At 46.9% G+C, this 24,069-nt stretch overlaps 1 protein-coding gene across 1 annotated transcript in view; it reads left to right on the top strand.

The window, feature by feature from the left end:
* Positions 1-24,069, top strand: part of SH3RF3 (SH3 domain containing ring finger 3) — a 91,582-nt gene that overhangs the window by 60,932 nt on the left and 6,581 nt on the right. The window contains exons 8-10 of the mRNA XM_023751376.1: positions 10,236-10,541; positions 21,404-21,465; positions 22,619-22,953. Of these exons, the coding sequence (XP_023607144.1) occupies positions 10,236-10,541; positions 21,404-21,465; positions 22,619-22,953 (703 nt within the window). The remainder of the gene's footprint in view (positions 1-10,235; positions 10,542-21,403; positions 21,466-22,618; positions 22,954-24,069) is intronic.

The following is a 24,069-nucleotide window of genomic DNA, read 5'->3' as shown; positions in this document are numbered from 1 at the left end:
CTATCAGGGCTTTCTTTCCCCCAGCTGCTGGCAAGCTTCCCCGCCCCTGCTACTGCCTCTGCTTGCCATTCGTGAGGCATTGCTCCGCCTCCCACCCACCACTAGTCGCTCCCTCAGCAGGCGACAGGCATGGGGTGAGATCCCTTGGTTGCCTGGGCCTCCCTCTGTGGGGCAATCGATCGTGGAGCCCCCAGATTGATTGCCCGCAGAAGGAGGCCTGCCCACTCACTGCAGCACCGACAGCCGGGTGGCCTGAGCCTCCAGACCACCCTTGTGGGGCGATCAATCAGGGGGCAGGGGGAGGGCAGATACACACGATGACTGGCTCAGAGGAACCATTCAGCCAAAAGCCCTAAGCTGGGCTCATGGCTGGCAAGCAAAACAGTGGTGGCAGGAGCCTCTCCTGCCTCCGTGGCAGTTGGACATCCCCTGAAGGCTCCTGGACTGCTAGAGGGTGCAGGCCAGGCTGAGGGACCAGCCCCTGAGTGCACGAATTTTGTGCACCGGGCCTCTAGTATCTTATAATATGATCACCACACTAAGGCACGTACCCATCTGTCATACAAAGTTATGGCAATAGAATTGACTATTCTATATTTCCTCATGACATATATTTTCTTATAACTGGAAGTGTGTACCTCTTATTCCCCTTCACCTTATTCACCCCATCCTGCTACCCTCTGGCAATCATCAGCTTGTTCTCTGTTTCTATTGGTCTGTTTTTGTTTAGTCATTTATTTTCTGTTTTTAGATTCCTCATATCAATGAAATCATATGGCATTTGTTTTTCTCTGACTTATTTTACCCTCTTTGTCCATCCATGTTGTCTCAAATGGCAATATTTCATACATTTCATTCTTTCTTGGGCTGCTTAATATTCCACTGTATATATTATATATACATCATATATTATATAAATACTTATATATGTATATCATATCTTCTTTATCCATTTCTCTATCAATGGAAACCTAGATTGCTTTTTCTTGGCTATTGTAAATGCTACAATAAACATAGAGTTACACATATCTCTTTAAATTAATGTTTTCATTTCCAGTGGGAAGATAAATCCTGTCCTCATTACTTTATCTTGGCCATAAGCAGAAATCTAGTTTCATATGATGCAGTATTAAATACCCAGACATGGAATTACTGCGTCATATGAAACTAGATTTCTGCTTATGGCGAAGATAAAGTAATGAGGACAGGATTTACCTTCCCACTAGGAATAACCAAAAAAAGCAGATAAATTTATAAAACAGGAGTTTGTGAGACAATAGATATCAGAAAACCACAGAAACGATACAATTAAAATGATGAACACAGAGGTGGGCCCAGCACACTGCCTAGAGAAGATTTCAGACTTCAGCACAAAGAGGAAACTTCCAAGGGTGCAGGGCATCCCTCTGGGGTAGTGCACTGAGAACTAATCAGCATATGCATGTGAGGAGACTACCCAGAGCCAAGCAAAGACTGCAAGGAAGGATAAGTGCTGTTAGTGCTATCATTGTGGGCATACAAAGGAGCAGGAAAATATGAGCAACAACAAAGAGATAAATCAATCAATCTAAACTGACCCAGAACCAATATAGATGTTAGAATTAGCAGACAAAGACATTGAAGACAGATACTATAGTTGCATTCCATATATTAGAAAGTTGAGATTTTAAAGGTATTTATAAGACCAAATCAAACTTCTAGGAATAAAAACTATAGTGTGTGGAGATCAAAAATATACTTGATGGGCCCAGCTGGTGTGGCTCAGTGGTTGAGTGCTGATCTATGAACCAGAAGGTCACAGTTTGATTCCCTGGTCAGAGCACATGCCCGGGTGGTGGGCCTATATCCCCAGTAGGGGTCATGCAAGAGCAGATGGTCCATGATCTCTCTCATCATTGATATCTCTATCTATGTCTCTCTTCCTCTCTCTGAAATCAATAAAAATGTATTTTAAAAAAGAATATACTTGATGGAATTAATGTGAAATTAGACTCTGCTGAAGAAAACATTAGTGAACTTGAAGGTATAGTAATAAAAACTATAAAAAATGAAACACAAAAGAGAATTTTTAAAAATGAAAACAGCATCAGTGAACAACAGGACAACCTCAAGTGGCTTAATATACATGTGATTGAAGTCCCCAAATTAGAGGAGAAAAAAGTGAGAGAAAAATTATTTGAAAAAATAATGATCCAAATTGTTCTAAATTTGATGAAAACTAGAGACTCATAGATTAATGACAGTTGTTGAACCCCAAGCGTAAGAAACAAGTAGAAAACTATATCATGAAAAAAACTCTAATCACAACAATTTTTTTCTGTGACAAAGAAAATCTTAAAAGCATCCAGAAAAAAAAAAAAGATACATAAAGTAAGAAAAAATTAGGATGACATTAGATTTCTCATCATGAACACGTCAGGTGAAAAGACATTTAAAAACTGAAAGAAGTACTGAAAAAAATAAGTCTGTCAAGTTCAGATTCTATACCCAGAAAAAATACCTTTAAAAAGTGAAAGAAAATATAAAGAATTATATAGATACTAGGGGCCTGGTGCACGAAATTCGTGCACTGCGTGGGGGGGCGGGGGAGTGTCCCTCAGCCCAGCCTGCCCCCTCTCACATACTGGGAGCCCTCAGGCGTCGACCCCCATCACCCTCCGATCGCCTGATCAGCCCCTTGCCCAGACCTGAAGCCTCCACCAGAGGTTTCAGGCTTGGACAGGAGACCCCCATCTCCCCCCAATCACCGGCTCCGCCCCCCACCCAGGCCTGATGCCTCGGCCAGAGGAGTTGACCCTCATCACCCTCCGATCGCCAATCACCGGATCGGCCCCTTTCCCAGGCCTGAGGCCTCCGGCAGAGGTGTCAGGCCTGGGCAGGGGACCCCCAGCTCCCACCATTCCCAGCTCCGCCCCTGCTACCCACGATCTCTGGCACCACCCCTGCCAAGACCTAAGGCCTCTGGTGGAGGCATTAGTCCTGGGCAGGAGACCCCCAGCTCCCCGCGATCTCCCGCTCTGCCCCTGCCTAGACCTAATGCCTCTGGCCAAGGCGTTAGGCCTAGGCAGGGGACCCCCAGCTGCTCACGATTGCTGACTTCGCCCCTGCCCATGCCTAACGCCTCTGGCCAAGGCAGGGGACCCCCAGCTGCCCAGGATCACTGACTCTGCCCCTGCTCCCCACGATGGCTGGTTCCGCCCCTGCCCAGGCCTAATGCCTCTGGCCAAGGCATTAGGCCTGGGCAGGGGACCCCCAGCTCCCCGCGGTTGCAGGCTCCGCCCCTGCCCAGGCCTAACGCCTCTGGCCAAGGCATTAGGCCTGGGCAGGGTACCCCCAGCTCCCCGCGATCTCCCGCTCTGCCCCTGCCTAGACCTAATGCCTCTGACCGAGGCCTTAGGCCTGGGCAGGGGACCCCCAGCTTCCCAGAATCGCTGATTCCGCCCCTGCTCCCTGCGATGGCTGGTTCCGCCCCTGCCCAGGCCTAACGCCTCTGGCCAAGGCGTTAGGTCTGTGTAGGGGACCCCCAGCTCCCCACGATTGCAGGCTCCACCCCTGCCCAGGCCTAACGTCTTTTGGCCAGGCTTTAGGCCTGGGCGAGGGATCCCTAGCTTCCCCGACTGCCCCCTCCGTCCCTGCCCAGCTCCCATTGCTTGTCTCCACCCCTGCTTCCCCTATCACTGACGGGGCGAAAAGGTGCCTGTTCTCTGATCACAGCTGGGAGGCAGAGCAAAGGTGGCCCCAGGGCCGCCTTTGCCCTGCCCCCGGCTCTTAGCTCCCCCTGGGTTTCCGATCACCATCAGTGGCAGGGGGCTTCTTCCGTCCTTTCCCTTTCATCTTCCGTCCTTTCCCTTTCGCCTCCCAGCATTGTGCCTACATATGCAAATTAGCCGCCATCTTGGCTGACAGTTAATTTGCATATCGCCCTGATTAGCCAATGGGAAGGGTAGCGGTCGTATGCTAATTACCATGTTTCTCTTTTATTAGATAGGATAGAATAGATTTCATCATTAGTAGACCCACCCTATGAGAAATGTTGAAGTTCTTTAGGAAGAAGAAAAATGATACCAGATGAAAATTGGGATCTATACAAAGTAACAAAGAGCACTAGAAATGGTAACTACATACATAAATATATAAGATTTTTAATATTATTTAAATATCTTTTTTTTTAACCCACTACCTGACACTCCAACCAACTGAGCCACACTGGCCAGGGCTTATTTAAATATCTTTAAAACATAACTGAGTGTTTAAAAAAAATAAAAACAATGAGTTTGAAATTTAAAACATGTGAAAGTAAAAGGTATAATAGCAAATGCATTAAGATTGGGAGGGAAGAAATGGAAGTACTGTATACTATTGTAAAGTATTATAAGTATATTCTTAGACTACATGTAAAGAGTTATCAAATCAATTACAGTTAGGCTATGTTAAATTAAAGATGTAAGCAATCACTAAATATGAAAATGAAGAGTTATGACAAATAAGGTAACGAAAAAATAAAATGTAATCATAAGACTTCTAATAACCCAAAAGAAACCTTAAAAAGAAGGGAAAGGAAACAAATAATACATGGGTCAAATATAAAACATGTAGTAAACTTCAGGTTTAAAACTAGTCATATAAATAATTTCATTAAATATATATGGTCTAAATAACCCCAAATAGAATGCATAGATTGTCAGTTATTATTAAAAAAAAAAAAAAAAAAGACAAGACCCAAACAAATGCTGTGAACAGGAAATAGATTTTAATACTTTAAATATAAAAATGCAAATAATGGATAGTAAAAGGATAGAACAATATATATAATCAATTGCCATTATTCATCATAGTTATAGTCTACTAGAGGCCTGGTGCATGAAATTTGTGCACTGGGGGGAACGTGTCCCTCAGCCCAGCCTTCACTCTCTCCAATCTGGGTCCCCTCAGCCTGTGGGATCAGGCCTAAACCAGCAGTCAGACATCCCTCTCACAATCCAGGACCTCTGGCTCCCAACCACTTGCCTGCCAGCCTGCCTGATTGCCCCTAACCGCTTCTGCCTTCCAGCCTGATCACCCCCTAACCACTCCCCTGCTGGCCTGATCGCTCCCAACTGCCCTCCCCTGCTGGCCATCTTGTGGTGGCCATCTTGTGTGAGGATGCGATGGTCAATTTGCATATTACCTCTTTGTTATATAGGATAAAGTTTCCATGAACACTGAGTGAATACTGAACTATTTCACCTAAGTGAAATATGTGTGTGTGGCTCACGTAGATTTTAATCTTAAATGTTCTATTTTCTTTATCTTACAAAAGAGAACATGTGGTTTGGAAGTATTAAGTCACTTGCCTGAGGCCACCCCACTAATAGGTGACAGGGTCAAGATTCAACCCATCCGACCTCCCCCAGAGCTGGAGCTTCTTGTGCTGCACTGCCTGTGCCCCTCCTGTCTCTCTGCCCCTGGGCATCTCTGTATGAGCTGAAATGAGAAGGAAGAGCATCATCTTGGCGCACCTCTGCTGGAAACAAGTGCGTGGGTGACTTGTATTATTTGCTAATCTGTGCATGTCTGAGAGTGACTGCAAAAGCACCAGAGGTTGCAAATCAATTTTAGCTAGTAGCTGAATTTGCAAATACAGAATCTGTGAATAATAAGGATTGACTACCATGCTGATACTAATCAAAAGAAATGTGGTTTGGTCATATTAATATAAGACCGAGTAGAATTCAGAACAGAGAATGTTATTACTAAAAAAAAAAAAAAGTCAATTTTACAATGGTAAAAGAGTTAATTCATCAAAGGGATTAAATATTTATGCTTCAAATAACAGAGCCTCAAATAAATAAGCAATTACTGATACAGCTGTAGGGAGATATAAACAGATAAACCTGCAATTGCAGTCAGAGGTTGCAATACTTCTTTCAATAATGGATACAAGCATATTATTAGTAAGAACATAGAACATTAGAACAACACATAACCAGCTTGACTAAATTGACATTTATGGAATACTCCACCAAACAGCAAAATACACACTTCTTCAGGTGCACACATTTACCAGATAGACCATATTCTGGGCCATAATATTTAAACCTCAAATTTTAAAAATTTAAAGTCACTCAAACTATATTTTCTGACTACAATAAAGTTTAATTAGAAATTAATAACACAAAGATATCTCCAAATATTTGAAAACTAAATGGCATACTTCAAAATTACCCAGGGATCGAAAGGAAATCAAAGTAGTAATAGAGAGCATTTTGAAGTGAATGGAAATAAAAACACACCATATCAAAATTTGGAAATTTATATCACTAAACACCTATATTAGAAAAAGAAAAAAAAACTCTTAAATTAATTACCTGTTTCACTTTAAGAAACTAGAATAAAAAAAAAGAAAAATATCTTTCTGCCAATAAACTCAACAAATTAGACAAATAAATAAATTCCTTTAAATACACAAATTAATAAACTTAAAAGAAGTTAATAATCTTATAGGCCAATCCTTATTACAGAAATTGAATTAGTTAAAAACCTTCCATAAAGAAATCTTCAGGCCTAAGTGGCTTTATTGGTGAAATATACCTAATGGCCAAGGAAGAAATTTTAACAATTCTTTGGGAACTCTTCCAGAAAATTGAAGAAAAAAAGAAAAAGAAAATATTTCCTAACTCTATCTGTAAAGCTAGCATTACTCTCATACTAAAAGCAGACAAAGACATTAAAATAAAACTATAGACCAGTGGTCGGCAAACTGCGGCTCGCAAGCCACATGCAGCTCTTTGGCCCCTTAAGTGTGGCTCTTCCACAAAATACCATGTGCGGGCGCGCATGTACAGTGCGATTGAAACTTCGTGGCCCATGTTGCAGAAGTCGGTATTTTGTGGAAGAGCCACACTCAAGGGGCCAAAGAGCCGCATGTGGCTCGCGAGCCGCAGTTTGCTGACCACTGCTAGACCAATATTACTCATAAACATAAACAAATTCTAAACAATTTTAACAAGTAAAATATAGCAATAAACAAAAAGGATACTAATACAACATGACCAAGTAGGGTTTATCCCAGGAATACAAGGTTTCATTAATGTTTAATTGATATAATTCACTTATTAATAAACTAAAAGAGAAAAATAACATGGTCAGTCGAATAGATGTGGGGTGGGGGAAAATTTGACCAAATTTATCATCCATTCCTAATAAAAACTCTCATAAAATGAGAAAACAGAAGTGAACTTCTTCAACTTGATAAAGGGCATCTATGAAAGCCCGCAGCTAGCATTTAACTTGTTGTGAAAGACTGAGAACTTGTCCCTGAGAGCAGGATCGAGACAAGGATGCCCACTCTGGACATTTCTACTCAATATCGTATTATAACTTCTAACCCAAGAGGTTAGTAATGAGAAAGAAATAAATGGCATACAGATTGGAAAGGAGGGAGCTAAACTATCTCAGTTTGCAGGGTACATTATCATATAGAGAGAACCCTAAGGAATACACACACACACACACACACACACACACAGCTTTTTTTTTTTGCTTTTTTTTGGTAACAGATGAGTTAAGCAAGGTGCAGGACACAAATTAATACACAAAAATCAATTGTATTTTTACATACTAGTAGTGAATAGTTGAAATTGACATTTAAAAAATAACAATAGCAATTTTATAGCATCAAAAATATAATATACTTAGGGACAAATGTGATCAAAGATGAGGAAGAACTATACACTGAAAACTACAAAGTATTGCTAAGAGAAATTGAAGAATACCTAAATAAGTAGAGAGATGACTGAGAATATTAGCGAGTGAGAAGACTTAATATATTAAAGTGTTTATTCTCCCAAAATTAACCTATAGATTCAATCGAATACCAATCAAGACCCCACCCAACTTTTTAATAGAAATTGACAGTCTAGATCTCAAATTCACATAAGCATGCAAAGGACCTAGAAGAGTAAAAGACAGCCTTGAAAAGAGCAACAAATTTGAAAGGCTAACACTGATTTCAAGACATTATAAAACTACAATAATCAAGACAGTGTGATAATGTTGTAAAGGCAAACAAATAGATCAATGGATTCTTTTTCTGAAAATAGATGGAGCCATAACTGGTGTTTTCCAGATAATATTTGATAGATTGATCGAGTAAGACACCATATTTCTGTGGAATGAGAAGTGACAGGATGACCCTGGATAGTATGGAAGAATGAGTTTATGTAGAACTCCCCTCCTTTCTCTGTTCTAAACACAGAGAGTTTGCTTGTTTGTTTTTAAAACTTTTTAAAAGTCAACTCTATGGATGTAAACAAAGTGGAACACACAACAGCAGGTGGGGCTCAAGTGCTGGCCTACAGGCTCCAGGGTGGAAAACAGGTGGTGTGCGCTGACTTTCAACACCTGCAAGGGCGTATGGGCAGGAGCTCGAGGCAAGTATCAGGGGACCAGACCCAACCTCTCCTGGGGGCATGTGCAATACTGAGCGCTGCGGAAGGCGTGGAGAGAAGAGAGTCCCACCTGAGCACAGAGCTGAGTTTGGCTCTGGCCTGAGGACTAGGTCTTCACCATCCCTGAGAGACCAGAACTCAAGTGATCCTGTTACACTGGTTCTGAGAGGAGGCCCCAGAGGTCCATGTAGAAGAGCGACAAGACTGCAGACCCAGAGAAGTAAACCAGGGCAGAAACAACAGCAATAAGACACCCCTGCTCAGATGAACTAAAATCTCAGGGCTGGGACTGCTAATACATAAAGGATACCCAGTAAACTTAAGAAATGAGAGGGAAATAAAAGAGAAATCTAAAGAAGTCACTGATGTCAGTATATTTAAAATCCTCTAAAAGGAAATAGAAGAAATAGCATCCACCCTCTAAAAAAGGAGAAGACAGGGTGGTGAAGAAAAAAGAGATGGATAGCTATGAATCAGAAATTGTTTGATACGAAAAAGAAGCAACTTGAAATTTTGGAAGGAGAAAATATATTTATTTAATTACAAAACTCCACGGTGACATAAACTCTAGACTAGACTCAGTTGAAGATAGAAATTCGTGACACTGGAAAGCCATACAAAGGAATTTATCTGCTGATACCGTCCCTTATTTTGTAGTGTTTTAGTCAGGAGATGTGCAGTCAGGTGGAAGCTGGCCAGAGGTGGAGGCGAGCTGTGCCAGCGCTCAGCAGAAGAACCGGAAGCCACCCTACAGGGTTTTCAGGACCCAAGTGCCATTGCCCTTCCCTGGCTGAGCAGTCACCTCCCGCTACAGGCTGCTGAGCTGGGCAGCAGGGGAGAGGCAGATAAATGACTGATTACCTCAGGGGGATTAAGTGACCCCAGTGGCTTCATCGATCTGCATCATTGCCTCACCTGGTCTTTCTTTGAAAGGAGGAGCCACGTTGAGGAAGGATCCAAAGCCATCCCAAATTCTGAGTAGTTTTTTAAAGCCATAAATAAGCCTTCCTCTATCTCACCTTCTGGAAAGAGAGAGGATGGGCTGCTAGCACACTGTCAGAGGAAGGAATTGTTTGCGCGGGGAGCCGGGCAGGTGTCTGAGTGTGCACTTTGTCCAAGGTGGGGGCTGAGAACATGGCTTCGTTGCTTGTATATTTCCATGTTGCTGAGGCCATGCATGCCACAAAGTTTGGCACTGGAACACTGCGTCAGTGTGGCATCCCTCTTCTCTGGTTAACAAGGCCAACACACCGGAACTGAGCAGTGCGGCATTAGAGGGACACTTGGTGTGAAGTGATGTCGGCTACCACCCACGAAGTCTCTTTTTAGGCCAGACCCACCTGCCTAGAACTCTGTCCCTATGGTGTGGCCCATTCTCTCCCCTATTTGTTTCTGTAATTAGTAAGGAAACGGTTCTTCAAAATTACTAACGCAAGCTGTAGTAGGATTCATTTTAACATGGCTCTGTGTTTGGAAGGAACTCTATTTTTCTTTAGAGTCCTAGATCTTTTTAAAATATATATATTTTTTATTGATTTCAGAGAGGAAGGTAGAGGGAGAGAGAGATAGAAACACCAATGATGAGTGAGAATCATTGATTGGCTGCCTCCTGCATGCCCCCTACTGGGGATCAAGCCCACAACCTGGGCATGTGCCCTGATCCGGGAATCAAACCATAACCTCCTGGTTCATAGTCTCAGTTGTACAGAGACTGGGCAGATTGTCTCAGGAAAGAGTCTATTGCAATTGCATGGCAGGTTTCAAACTAAACTTTCTACTCACTGTTTCTCCCACCCTGTGCTCCAGCTGCCCTCTCCTCTGCTCAGGCTCAGGACCAACCAACCACCATGGTGTCGCCCCTGTGCACCCAGAACTCCCCGTCCCGTCTGCCCACTGCCAGCCTCAGGCCCCACTCCATGGTGTCCCTGCAGCACCTCCACCAGCCCCCAGTGCAGACCATCACTGGTGCCCAGTGCCCCTGGCCAGCCATCCCTCTCACGTCAGCGGCATCGGCCGTCACACCTCCCAATGTCACTGCTGCCAACCTCAACGGGGAGGCCGGAGTGGGGACCGTCAGTGGCCTGTCTACATCCAGCCCCACCAACGTGGGAGGTATGTCCTGATTGGAGAGGGTGCAGGGTGGGCTGAGGGGACCCCCCTCCCCCACACACATGAATTTTGTGCACTGGGCCTCTAGTTATAACAGAATACACAAACCCACTTTTGTGGCAGCTATGCCTTCCCTGTGTCATCCCTGAGCAGGCACCACTGCTCAGGCTCACCGCTCAGGCCTGCTTTCTGTGGAGAAACGGGAGCAGGATGCCAGCCTGAGTTGGTATGGGTGGCATTGCTAGCTCTTCTTTTAACTGTGGAGGAAGTAGGCTTATTTCACAAAATAAATCTGATTCCAATGAGCTTGCCTCAGTTGCCACCCATCCAGACACTGGATCAACCAGGATTATACTCCAGGTTTCTAAATTAATGCTGTCCAATTAATTTATTTCAAGACACATATCTAATGTGAAATCTCCTAGTAGCCACCTTTTTAAAAAGTTAAAATAATTTTTAAATAAAATTAAAACATTAATTTTGTTAGTATAATCTATTAAACCCCATATCCAAATATATTATCATTTTAACATGTAATCTATATTAGAAACTTGTTGGTGATATGGTTTACCTTTCTTCAGCCAGTGAGACAGCCCTGGTGCTCAGGGGCCACTGCCTGCCTAGCGGCTCCTTGGAGTGTGGGCCTAGGTACACAACAGGGACCCCCTCTCTTTATCGGCCTGTATGAAAGGTTTATGCTCATTTTCTCTCATCTTGACACATTCTGCAAATCTTTTAAAACCTTTCCATGTAAAATCAGTCTTCTGAATGGAATTTGCTAGCTAGGGCTTGGATGAGACCCTCAACCCTGGATTGTGTATTCAAAGGGCAACCAGGCTGGCAGAGGGGGCAGTTGGGGGTGACCTGGTCAGCAAGGGGGCAGCCTCTCTGCTTTTAGGAACCATACCTAAGCCAGGCTGACTGCTCAGTCCATCAGCCTAGGAGCCCCTGGAGGCACACCCACCAGCCAGCACCCTGTGGATGTGGGAGTCCAGGAACCGCCAGAGATGCCCACACCAGACTCTTCAGGGCCTCACGATGCTCAGGTCTGATCACAACCTGTCTTGTCCAGGCCAGAGGAAAGCAATTCCCGTGTAGCTGGTGTGGAGGAGGCCTTGGTCACAGCTGCTCCTGCCGAGCTCTCAGCTCTCAAAGCTCAAATCCCCCGGATATTAATAGGATGTGAAGTGAAGTGGTTGCACTACCCTTTGTGTTCATGTTTGAAAGTCACTTGGGTCTTGATCTGCTCCCTTCCACCTGCAGCCTTCTGAGGAGACGTGCTGGGCCTTTCAGCTGGCAGAGGTGGGGGTGGTCCCACCCTCTCACTAGGACATCTTTCCTGGAAGACAAGATCCCCTCGGCCCCCGAATTGCTGAGAAAGAACAGGGGACAGACTTAGAAAGGGAAGAGCCATAATTGCTGTCAACATTTCTGGTTCTTTGCCCCAGCTCCCTCTCTCCAGTTAGTGAAACAGGGCAGGCTTCATTCAGTGTGGTTCATTGCTGGGCAGGGTCAGGCTTGTAGGAATCGACATGGTGAGTGATATTACTCACCACCTTTGCCCTCTTACGTGTGACGCTAATGAAAACCAACATTGGGTCGGTTTTGACAGGCCCACATTGTTAGACACTTAGTAGGTGTTTTGCTTTCACCCAAGGCTTACTCTCTGCTAACAGTTCTCCTATGTCAGGAAGGAGCAGTTGAGTCCAGGGTCCCTCTTAATGAAAGGCTCCTCAGGTGAAAGTCCTGCTCCCACATGGAAAGCAGCTTAGCTCAGATGACTCCCCAGGTTGGACCTGGCAGTGGAAATGCACAGGCCCGCAGCAGTCCATACCTGGCCATGCTTGTGGCTGGGCACAGACTCCTCGAGGCACAGGAAGCAGTTTATGCTTTGTTCCCAAGTAATGGAGTCTGGGAGGTGTGCTATCTTCCTCCATGGACAGATGAGTAATTCAGAGGTGTGGGCCCTGGACTTGGCCAACCTGCAGAACTCAGTTCACCTGGATTCTGACACCCCAGCTTCTTTCAAATTTCATCCTCTTCTGATCATTTTCATGTGATAACAACCACACAGGACCTCAAGATGGTGGCTCCTTAGAGAAATTCAGGAGCAGTTGCCAAATTAAGATTGGACATGGATGGAAGCCCAAATCAGGACCCTTATTCAGGGAGGTGCCGCCTGGCAGGGTCTGGCTGCTCTCAGCAGGGCAGTGGCAGGAAAGGGCCTGGCCAGCTGCCACCTGTGCCTGCGCCTCTGAGGTCCCCAGGCTGGGTGTGCACCTCACATTTCCTGGAAGCAGTCTGTCTTAAGAAGCACATATATGAGGAAGGGAATCCAAAGCATCCCACGGAGCTGTGGGCTGCCTGTCGGTGCCTGGCATGCTGTCAGCCCACCGTGTGCTAATGGAACTAATAGCTTCAATTATAGCTGAGCCCCAGAAATCTGGCATCCCCTTGATGAAGCAGACTGCTCCCCTGTGTGCCACTCACAGACCTGCTGCTGCCCTTCCGGTGGATGAAGTGGATTCTATCCATCTGTTTTGTTTAAAATTCAGAAGTACCTGAGCTCAGCATACCTGAGTGAATAATAAAGTGTTTAATCTTTCTTGTTCCATTCCAGACGTTCTTCAGAAGGGTACCAGATTTTACACAAACGTTATCTGAATGCATTTTATGTAATCTGATTTGTGGTAGCACTGTGTTTGTTCTGCAGAAATGCCAGAGGCCTGTTGGAAATCCAAACACAAGGCAAAGTTATCCAAACGTGACAAAGTGATTGCACAGCCCAGACCCCTGGGGGGGAGCAGGGCTACCCAGGCTTCTTGTTTCTGCCCTTCTGCTGTTTGACCTAATCTCCTATGAAGCACTTTTAAAGGAATTAATGTTATGCTATAAATACTACTGGGTTAGCAGAGTCTTCCGACTTCAATGAAAAGATGACAGCATTGAGCTGACGTTGCAAGAGAACAGGGTCACACATTTCTACAGCTTCTTGGGTGCTGAGTCCAAAATAATTTCTGGAGAATTGAAACCTCAGCACTTTAATCTTCCCTCATTGAACAACATTAGCCCCAGTTAACCTTGCATCAGCCCTAGGATAGTAGCCTAGGAAAGACAGCTTCTCTCCTGGAAGCCATGGGAGTGCCACCAAGGCCTGGTCTGCTCCCCATTTTGTGTCCGGACTCCTCTGAGGACTTGGGGGTGACACCTGTCCCTGCTGGGGCCTCTCTTTGGAGGAGGAGCAGCTGTGCACTGGCCACTTGTCAGGTGTGGGCTGGCATCACACTCAGAACATGATGATGCCGAAACCGGTTTGGCTCAGTGGATGGAGCGTCGGCCTGCGGACTGAAGGGTCCCAGGTTCGGTTCCGGTCAAGGGCATATACCTGGGTTGCGGGCACATCCCCCGTAGGAGATGCAGGAGGCAGCTGATCGATGGTTCTCTCTCATCGATGTTTCTAACTCTCTATCTCTCTCTCTCTTCCTCTCTGTAAAAAATCAATAAAATATATTTTAAAAAAAAGAACATGATGATGGCAAGACTGAGAGAGACCCTCAGGGAGAAGCTGTCACTGACAGTGACAAAAGGGCCCATGCGGGGCTCTGAGCCAGCTGAGTAGGGTCTTTCAGAGGGAAATGAGCATCATGATCAGAGGCAGCGTCTTGTGCAAGCAATTAAAATTTATTGATTGATTTTTTGAGAGAGTAACATTACTTTGTAGAGTAACATTACTTTGATGTTCCACTTATGCATTCGCTGGTTGTTTCTTGTATGTGCCCTGACTGGGGATTGAACCCACAATCTTGGCGTATTGGGGCAACATTCCAACCAATTGAGCTAGCCGGCCAGGGTTTGGTCAAGTCATTTAAATGTTATTTATGTCCTCGTGGCCTTGTCAAGTTCCACACTTCCATCTCTGTGGCTCTTGCTGTTTGTTTCATTCCTTTTCTTTTCCTCAGCTCCCATGAAACAGTCTAGCTGTCTCTCTGATACATTCGAGCTTGCATAGTTTGGATTCCCGGGCTGTTGTCTGCCTCACAACCCAGTTATGCCTTAAAATCAGGATGGGGCCTTCTAGTTTCTGAACTCCCCATCTGTGGGAAATGTGATCTGTTGGTTTTTACAAGCCAGCTATTTAGTTTGATTGGTTATCTAGAAATCTTAATGCTTCCAGTAAGAATATATTGAAGTTCAGTATTTGGCATCTCACAGAATTCTTCTCATCGATTATTTGAATGCCTGATTTGCCTCTCAGTCGTACATGTTTCCAACATTTCTGTAAATATTTTGGAATGTGCTTTCATGTTTCCATCTCAGATTTATTTATCAAAAATACAGTGCATATGTATGTCTATGTGTTTGTATGTGTGTATTGTGTATGTGTGTGCATGTGTGTATGTGTGTTTTTGTGTGTGTTGTGTGTGTGTGTGTGTGTGTGTGTGTGTGTGAAGCTCATGGAAGATCTTTGTCCTCTAACATGCCATCACAGCCTGTGAGAAGAGCGGGCTCAGTGATGAGCGGAAAATAACCCTCCTCCATCCCTGCACTCATTAACCACCTGCAATGGGAATGGCGGGCGATGTGGTGGTACAACCACCTGCAATGGGAATGGCGGGCGATGTGGTGGTACAGGAAGCCTGGAGGACCCAGGTCCAAGAGCACCAATGTGCCACTCCTCTGGACCATTGCTTTTGAAGGAAAGACCAGAGCTTGGTGCTTTTGAAGGAAAGACCAGAGCTTGGTGCTTTTCCTCTGGCTGAGCGGTGCCGCTTTCTTTTCCAGCATAGTAAAAAGCAGCTGTGGAGTGACAACAGAGAAGTGCTCAGACCAAGACTTCCCCTTGCAGAAAGCAGTCACAAGCTCCGTATCTCTGTGGTACCAAGCATCTGCATTGTAACCATATTGATAAGAATGGTGATGGTGACAGCAAACAAATGTGGCATTTCCCAGGTGTCAGGCATAATGTACCAGTTCAAATGATCCCCACAATAGCTCTCTAGGTTAGGTACTACTGTTACCCTGTTCACAGATAAGGAAACTGAGGCATGGGAAATTTGAGTCACTTACTCAAGGGTGCATGCGTGGTGAGGAGTGGATGCCAGATGAGAACCCAGGCCACCTGCTCCTGCCCCGCCATGAAATGGCGTCACCTCTCTCCCCTTTGCTATCCAAGACCTTAGGCTGCTCTCTGGGCTTTAGAACAAGCATCCTGGCCCCTGTGCCAGGTCATTGCCCAGCGCACACCCCAACAAGCCTCCATCATGTCTTCCAAGCAGTGCTCATCCCTCCTTCACTCAGCACCGGCGATGGTGGGCTGCTCTGCCTTTGTGACGCCCACGTAAGGCTCTGTGATCCTGGCCTCGCCTACCGAGTGGAGTGACAGCACTATGGGGCCACACTGCAGTAGATGGATGTGCAGCTGTGGCAGGCTCACCGGACTCTGTGCCTCGTGGAGTACTGGTCCTGGCTGGGCCAGGACATGGGTGCCTACAGCCCTCGTGAAGGCTCTGATGACCTGTGGGGCTGAGAGGAAAGAGAAGTATGAGGAGAGGAATTGGGGGCGCCAACATTCCATTCCTCTGAGGGATCAAAGGTCACAAAGGAGGTGGCCCAGTTGCCTGCCCAGACTGGGACCCAACATCTGTCACTTAGAAAGTTTCACTCTGGAGGAGGCTGATTACTGGTCTCAGTCACCACCATAGTCCTCATTGAACATCTGGTGGCTGCTGGTCCAAAAGAGTGGTGTGCAGATGCTGTCATCACACCAGAGAAAGGGGTGGCCACGTGGCACCGCAGCCTGCTGGCCCTGTGCTCAGTGCCAGAGAGCGACATGTGTGGTTACCTCTGGTCATCTCTCTGAACGTGAAATTCCTCAATTGTAAGTGAGGAACTGTGCCCTTAAACAGCTATTATGGAGAGTTTTGGACTGAATGTTGTGTCCCCCCAGATTTCTAAGTTAAAGGTCTACCCCCAATGTGAGGTGGAGCCTTTCAGGGGTGATTAGGATTTGATGAAGTCATGAGGGTAGGGCCTCCTGATGGGATCAGTGACCTCTAAGAAGAGGAGGAGAGATTTCTGTTTTTCCACACATGCAATGGGGAAAGGCCACATGAGGCCACATGAGGACACAGTGAGAAGGTGGCCATCTGCAGCAGAAGAGCCCTTACCCCTTTCGAGGAACCTCACTGTGCTTGCAATTTGATCTCAGACTTCCAGCATTCAGATGGTGAGAAAATCAGTTTCTGGTGCCTAAGCTTCCCCGTCTGCGGTACTTTGTTGTGGCAGCCCTAGCCAAGGACAAGTACATTGAAATAGAAGTGCATACAAACCAGCGGGCATATGGTTGATGTTCTCCATGTTTATGTGCTTGGCTTTGTTTCCTCATTTGTAAAAGAAGGTGTGGGTGTTACTTCCTACCTGCCTGAGAAGGACACGAGAGAGTAAAGCCTTTGGAAAAGGACAAGACCTGCAAATGAAAGTGGATAGATAAAGATGTTAGGGAGAGGCTGGGCATGGGCTGCCATCATTGGCAAGCTTGGGAAAACTGAGCCCCCACCAAGGCTGTGGACTGCACTGCCCTGTGGTGGGGATCAGGATAGTGTCAGGGTGATGGCCCGCAGGTCATGCTTAGAACTCCAGCTCCCAGCTCCTGCCTGGACATCACTTTCCTCCTCTGCCCCTTGGGCCCCTGGACTCACCTGGCCCCTCACCTGGACACAGGACCGGGGACATGATCAGCTCTGGCTCACCCCAACTGGGTCTGGGCAGAGGGGGCTCCCCAGTCCTCCATATCAGAGCTTCTGATGTCTTTTGAAGTCGCAGATTAAAGCCCTAGAGCTCACTGGAGATGTTGGGGCTAAAGATGCTTCTACACAGGAGGGAGAGCTGGAGAGCTGAGCCTGAGAATAACTGGGGAAAGGGGAACCCAGGCACGTTTGCAGCAGGGGAGAAGGGAGCAGTTCTTGGAAGAAGAATCTAACTGCTGTTCAGAAAGACAGCAGAAGAAGCCATCAACAGTGTCAAGAAGTTCAAGAGGAGGAGATAAAGATGCCAGTGCCCTGGAGACGTCTGGTTCAGGGCGAAGAGGGGCCCAGAGGAGGTCAGTGTCTCTTTTAAGCACAATTTCTGGTCATCACCATGTTGTCACCAGGTTTAGTCTGCTGGGAGCTGGAGAGGGCGCCCCATGCTTTCTACTTGGCAGGCTGAGTTTGAGTGAAATGTGGAAAACATGTTTATTGTGCCTTTCTTCTTACAACATTCCCACCCTGAGGCCAGAGAGTCTGTGCTTCTTCAATCTTGGAGCTTCTGAGACGTCCCCAGTGACCTGTCAGGACGGACTGTCTCAGGAACTTGGAATATTCTCAGCCTATTGTTGCACACGAGGCGTCCAGAGGCTCCCAGATGTGTATCTGGCCCTACAATCCTATTTGCATCTTCCTTTGTGGGTGAACCATGAGACGTGTACTTCCTCTGCCCTCAGCCTGTGCTGACAGGAAGTGAATGCTGGCTGGGGCCAGATGAATGAATGAAGAGCTGTAGCATATCCCACTGGAGATCCGGATCCTCTCAGCCCCTCTTTGCTGAAAACCAACTGTGTGCCAGGCACTTCACTAGGTGCTCTGCATGTCGTCATCCTCAGTCTTCCCGCGAGCACTGAGCACTGCTCTTAAGGTCTCATCTTGAAGAGCAGCCCAGAGGAGCAGAGTGCTGCCTGTGTCCCCAGGAGGAATGGGACCAGCCAGCCCATCTTGTCACCATGCAGCCCCTGCCAGAGTCCTATCATCATCACTCTGTGTAAATCCCCGTGCCCTTCTCTGAAATGACTTAAACAAATGAAAGTCTGAACAGTGTGTATGGGGCGTCTACAGTTACCGGATGCCATGCTGGATTGTGTGCCTTGTCTCAGTTCTCAGGACAAAGCAGCAGAGTTGCAGTTAAAATTTGAAATTGAGTTCTGGGTTCAAATCCAGATTGTGCAGCTTCCTAACTAATCACCCTATCTCTACTTTAAGAACCTAATGAGCTACTGTATGTACAAGACTTAGAAGAGTGCCTGGCTCTGTTCTCAAGAAACAGTCTCCAGGGTACTTTGTCAGTGTGTGAGTGAGTGTGTGGGTGTATTCCATTTTATACATGAGGAAGCTGATTCTAAAAGCAGTTAAATAACTTGTTCAAGTTCAGTCAACTAATAAATGACACTCGTAGATATGCCATCTGTCTCCAAGGCAGCCATGATGTGGCTGAACATCCTAAAGGTCCGCAGGATGACAGTATCTTTTACTTGGAGAGCTCTTTTCCTAAGCAGGTGCTCACTAACCTTGTTTCCTGCGTTTATTACCGTCCCTGGAAGCTGGTCCATTCTCTGTGTTTTGACATCACTGTCTGCAGTCCTCTACAATCAGGCACCAGGCTGCACAGACGACCTTTGGCTTCTCCTGATCACCTGCTGGGTTCGCAATCAGAGTGACTTTTTTTGTTCCTGTTTCAGACCTGCTGAATCAGAATCTTGGCGGTGGGGCCCCAGCGTTACATTTTATCTAACTCCCTGGTTAGTTATTTGTTCACCAAGTGGGAGAGCCTGCATTGCCCCATGTGCTTTCCCAAGACAAAATAAGGGTTAACGGAGAGACACCGAGTGGTGGAGATAAAATCCATTTTATTTATTTAACAAAAATGTATTGGGAGCTAACTAGGTCCTAGGTATCCTGCAGAAACTTAAAAATATCCAAACACATCATAAAAACAGCAATATAATCAGTATTTGTGAGATGCATTCATAATGGTTTAAAAGTGCTCATATCTCTCATTTCAACAACTCTGTGAGGCAGTGTCTGTGGAGCTGGAACTTGGAGCTGGGCCTCATACTCCTGGCCCCTCGGCCCCTCTGGTGTGAACTACCACAGGAAAGGAGGGCAGGGATCATGGGTGCATAACTGCACGGGGAGCTGGGGAGGGCTTCCCAGAGGGGGGCTTGTCCCCACTGGGTGGCAGCATTCCATCGCTCATTTGGGGGCAGAGAGCGGCTGAAACTCTGCAGATGTGTCTGCCTTCCATGGCAGGACTGTGGGGGGCATTTTGTTCCCACCGTGCAGACTGTTTGGAGTCCCCACCAAGGCTGAAAAGTGGTTCACCCTGGAGGGGAACTAGAGCCACAGCTGGGGACAGCAGAATGCTAATAAGGTTGCGTAGGAAAGCAATGACCCTCAAAACCGAACAGAAACATCATTCTCTGCAACTCACTGGGCCCATAAAAATCCCTAATTTAGTCCTGGTCCTGGGAGAAACCCCAGCAAAGCTATCTTTCTTTAACATAACTTTCAGCCCAGAGCGATCCTAAATTGCATCCACTAAAGCCTCATTCTCCCCATGGTGTTGCCAGTAAAGTTGACCAGTGAGTCTCTTCCCAGCGCCCTCGAAGTGCTCGTTAGCTGATCCTAACCTGCATCACAGAGAACAGAGACCCCAGGGAGGGCCTGGAGCGGTCTGCAAACTCCGTGCTCAGTGACTGCCAGGACACCGATGCCACAGCAGTTTGTAATGACCAGATGCTTAAGGAAGGCATTACCAGAGTTCTGTGTGGACAGTTCTCCAGCCATGATATCAGTGTTTGCCATAATCAAATTAAGAAAATGATCAGTCCTATTTATTCATGGAGAACTAGGACAGGAAAATGATCCATTGCAATTACCCAGCCCTTTCCAAACACACAGCTGAGGCTGGACTTCACTGCAGACATGCTAAGTGTCCCAGTGGCTCTGTCTTCTCTCAGCTCCGTACACATCCCACTGAGGCGTGGCTGTGCTGCCAGGGCTTCTGTCCCACCGCAGTGCCTTGCAAGCAAGCATTTTATTCATGAAGCAGAATAAAAGAGGAGCTGGAAAAGGCTAAGTGGGGGAAGCATGCTAGCAGGAAACCAAGGCCAGGGACTTGAGGTTTGGGGGCTCTGACAGCTGAGCCCAGAGGGCCATGGACCATCAGATACTACCCCTCACGTTCATGCTGTGTCCTCTCAGCTCCAATGTCCTCCCCTAAGTGGCCTCAGGTCATGCAGAGCCAGACACTCACTGCTAGCTGCCAGCACCTTTCAGTAGTGTTGGCCTCAGAAGCCCCAGCTAAATGGGGGACCAGAATGTCTTTAAGGCAACCTCTGAGCCAGATGCATGATGCCCCCCAGTGGCTGGATTACTGAAATTCTCTTAAGTATGCCCAAGCATGTCTTTGTCAAAGATGCTGAAACAGGACTGAACTGGGCAAAGTCGCCCTCACCAGCTGCCTTGTGCCATGTCACCCTGTACCCACCTGCTTGCCCATGCCAGCCTTTTATCATCGTGGACAGTATTTAGGACATCTGCTTCCATCCTTTCTTTCAATATTAGTGCTAGGAGTAGAGAAAAACGTGTGACTGTTCATACTACAGTGTTAATGACTTAGCTTAAGGATATGCATGTTACTACATATGTGTGTTTTAAGGAAGTTTCAGCACACTGACTCCCCCAGTAGCTTCTAACCATGCTGACGAGGAAGGCAGAAATAGGAAATCTTGCATCTGTCCACCTCAGAGTCCAGTGAGCTGGGACTAAAGCAGACTTTCGGTAGCCATCACCAATCCAGTGGTCTAGGTTTAGACTCGTGTGCACTGCCACCCTTTTACACCATATTCCTAGATCTTCTTGCCACCTAACTTCCATTGGACATTAGAAAACTAAATTCCAATAAAGCCATGCCAATGTCTAAATTCCAAGGCATGCACATTGTTCTAAAAGCACCACTCTGTGTCCACACTTTCTTTCCCTCACATGCACACAGTCATGCACACCCACACACGTGGCACAGCCTCAGGTGAACATGATTCTTCTCTCCCACAGTGTCAATGGCAGCATTTTCCACACTCCATGTACTCTGCACCTGCACTGCTGGGGAGGCCAAGGTGAGATGCCTCTCATGCCCAGTGCTACACAGAGTTCGAGGAAATAGAAATGCAGACATGATACCTGGGCTGGGCCACCCAAGGACACCGTCTGGGTCGTAGTCTGGGCTACTGTCACCACAGCGGCCTGGCTCTCGGGACTCTGTGGAGAGTGTCTTGGAGCCACACAGCCCAAGAGGAAGGGCAGATGCTCCTGCAGAGCCAAGAGTCCCAACACGTGGCATGTGGCCTTCAGAGTGGTGCCAGGGGTCATCTATCGGAACTTGGAGTGGGTTCTAGGCCCAGAGAGGGGTCTGTGTGTCCCTAATGAGATGATGCTGAGATAAGCTTCATTTTTGTAAGGGCAGATCCTTGTGATTATGTCATTAGTTTTGTACGTGCAGAACCATGTCCTGAATATTGTCACATCCCTAAAGGTAGGAGAGCCGCCAGCCAGGTGACAAGGTTTCACAGTTTATTCACCAGTGAGGGAATCCAGGGCATGGGGGGATTCGCCCTCACCAGCTGCCATCCTTAGCTCTGGGACAGCAAGTGACTGTCTGGGGATGTATGAGGTGCACATGGGTACACATGTGCACAAGTTCTGCAGGTGTCCCGTGTGGCCCAAATTGTGTGCAGAGGAAGGTTTGCAGAGAAGACTGTGTCCAGGGTCTCCCCCACTCACCACTACCCCCTCACAACTCCCTACCTCCCCCAACCCCCCCTCCCCGCCCCCATAGCTCATCTCAGGAAGCCCGAGGCAGAATGATTAACCCCCAGCTGTGAGGGTTAGAAAAACCAGGTGAGATGACTGCTGGTGACCCTGACCACAGATGAAGTTGCCAGGTTAGAATAGGTCCTGGGTGGCCAGTGGGTGTGCTGTCAGGAACAGCCCCTGCGTAGCCTCTCCTGGGCAGGGCACCTTCCGGCCTACCCAGGGGCTGCTGGTTCTGTGTGGGCCCTTATGCCGTGTTTGGGGAAAGGAAGGGAAACAAGAGTTGGGAAAGCTTTCCATATTAGCTTTGTTTTCTTCTAACCAGCTTTCCCAGATTCTGTTTAAAGTTTCCAAAAGGATTACATTCCCTCCCCCTCTCCGCCCCCCGCCCCCCCCACTAACAACAAGGGCACTTAGAAGCATTCGCCCAATGGGTTTCAATATTGTGTGTCTTTCCAGAAAGAGAAGAAGAGTGGGCTGCTGAAACTTCTAGCCGGGGCATCCACCAAGAAGAAGAATCGCTCCCCACCGTCCATCTCTCCCACCCATGACCCCCATGTGGCAGTGGACGCCTCGCTCCAGGGTGCAGTGGGGCTCGAAGTGTCCTCATTGTCCCTCCATGGCCGGGCAGGGTCCTGCCCCATAGAGAGCAAGATTCAGGGGGCGATGGGAATGGAGCCACTGCACAGAAAGACGGGCTCCTTGGACCTGAACTTCTCCTCATCCCCTTCCAGGAAAGCCCCTTTCTCCATGGCTGCCGCCCGCCCTGAGCCCAAGCCATTTCCCAGAGAGAGGTAAGACTGAGGGTCAGCTTGCATTCTCTAAAACCTTGCTGTGGGTTGATCTGTGAAGTCTGGAGCCACTTTTGGGGAGCAGGGACAGCGGGGATTCCTGAGGATTAAATTGACTAGACACCCCTCACTAGCCAGGACTACTTGGGTCCTGACCGTGGAGGTGAGCATCGGATAAAACCAGTTTGGGAATAAATGGGAGCATATTTCATGTTCTGAATCCATCTGGGTCCTGAGTTTGGGATTTACAAGTGATTCATCAGGAAATTGTTCAGAACTAATGAGATACTGAGCCAAAGGGTGTAGAGAGGAGACTGTGTCCATCAATCCTGAGGAACCCCTAGAGTGGGCCGCTGGGCTAAGTCCCCACAGGCCTGTGCACCCCACACAGGAAGCAGTTTTTTGAAGTTTAGCCTACTCTAACATCTTAGAATTAAACATTACCCCAAATTGGCTTCAAGGACACACACAGACACACACACACACTGTTGGGTTGAGCCACATGAAATTGCTAACATTCTTTTTTTTTTTTTTACAAAACCAGCAATTTCATAGGGTTCAGCCTAGAGTCTGAGGAAACTGAGTCTAACTGAGGTGACTTGGTCCACGAGGCCATGTTTGTAGGGTGCCGGTGCTTGAATTTTACAAGAGGTCAGAGGATCAGATTCAAATAAGGGTTGGGCTGTGGTGCGGAGAGAAGGGATGGCATGTGCTCAGGGTGATGGGGCTGTGGAGAGAGGGGATGGCATGTGCTCAGGGTGATGGGGCTGTGGAGAGAGGGGATGGCATGTGCTCAGGGTGATGGGGCTGTGGAGAGAGGTTTCACATGGGTCCGCTCAGCACACCTTTTCTAACAAGGTCCAGATAATAAGTGTTGCAGATGTTGCAGCTCACAGTCTCTGTTGCAATGCTCACCTCACCACGAGGGCAAAAAGGCACCATATACATATGGAAACAATGGGGTGGGTGTTCCAGTAGACCCTACTATGGACACTGAAATTTAAAGTTCATGCGATTTTCTTGCGTCATGAAATATAATTCTTCTTTTGATTTTTTTCAACTATTTCAAAATGTAACATTCTTAGCTGGCAGACCACACAAGTTAGGTGCAGGCCACAA

Source organism: Myotis lucifugus, unplaced genomic scaffold (genome assembly GCF_000147115.1).
Source record: "Myotis lucifugus unplaced genomic scaffold, Myoluc2.0 scaffold_21, whole genome shotgun sequence".
NCBI classification, from domain to species: Eukaryota; Metazoa; Chordata; class Mammalia; order Chiroptera; family Vespertilionidae; genus Myotis; species Myotis lucifugus.
This window is presented reverse-complemented; position numbering and strand designations above follow the sequence as displayed.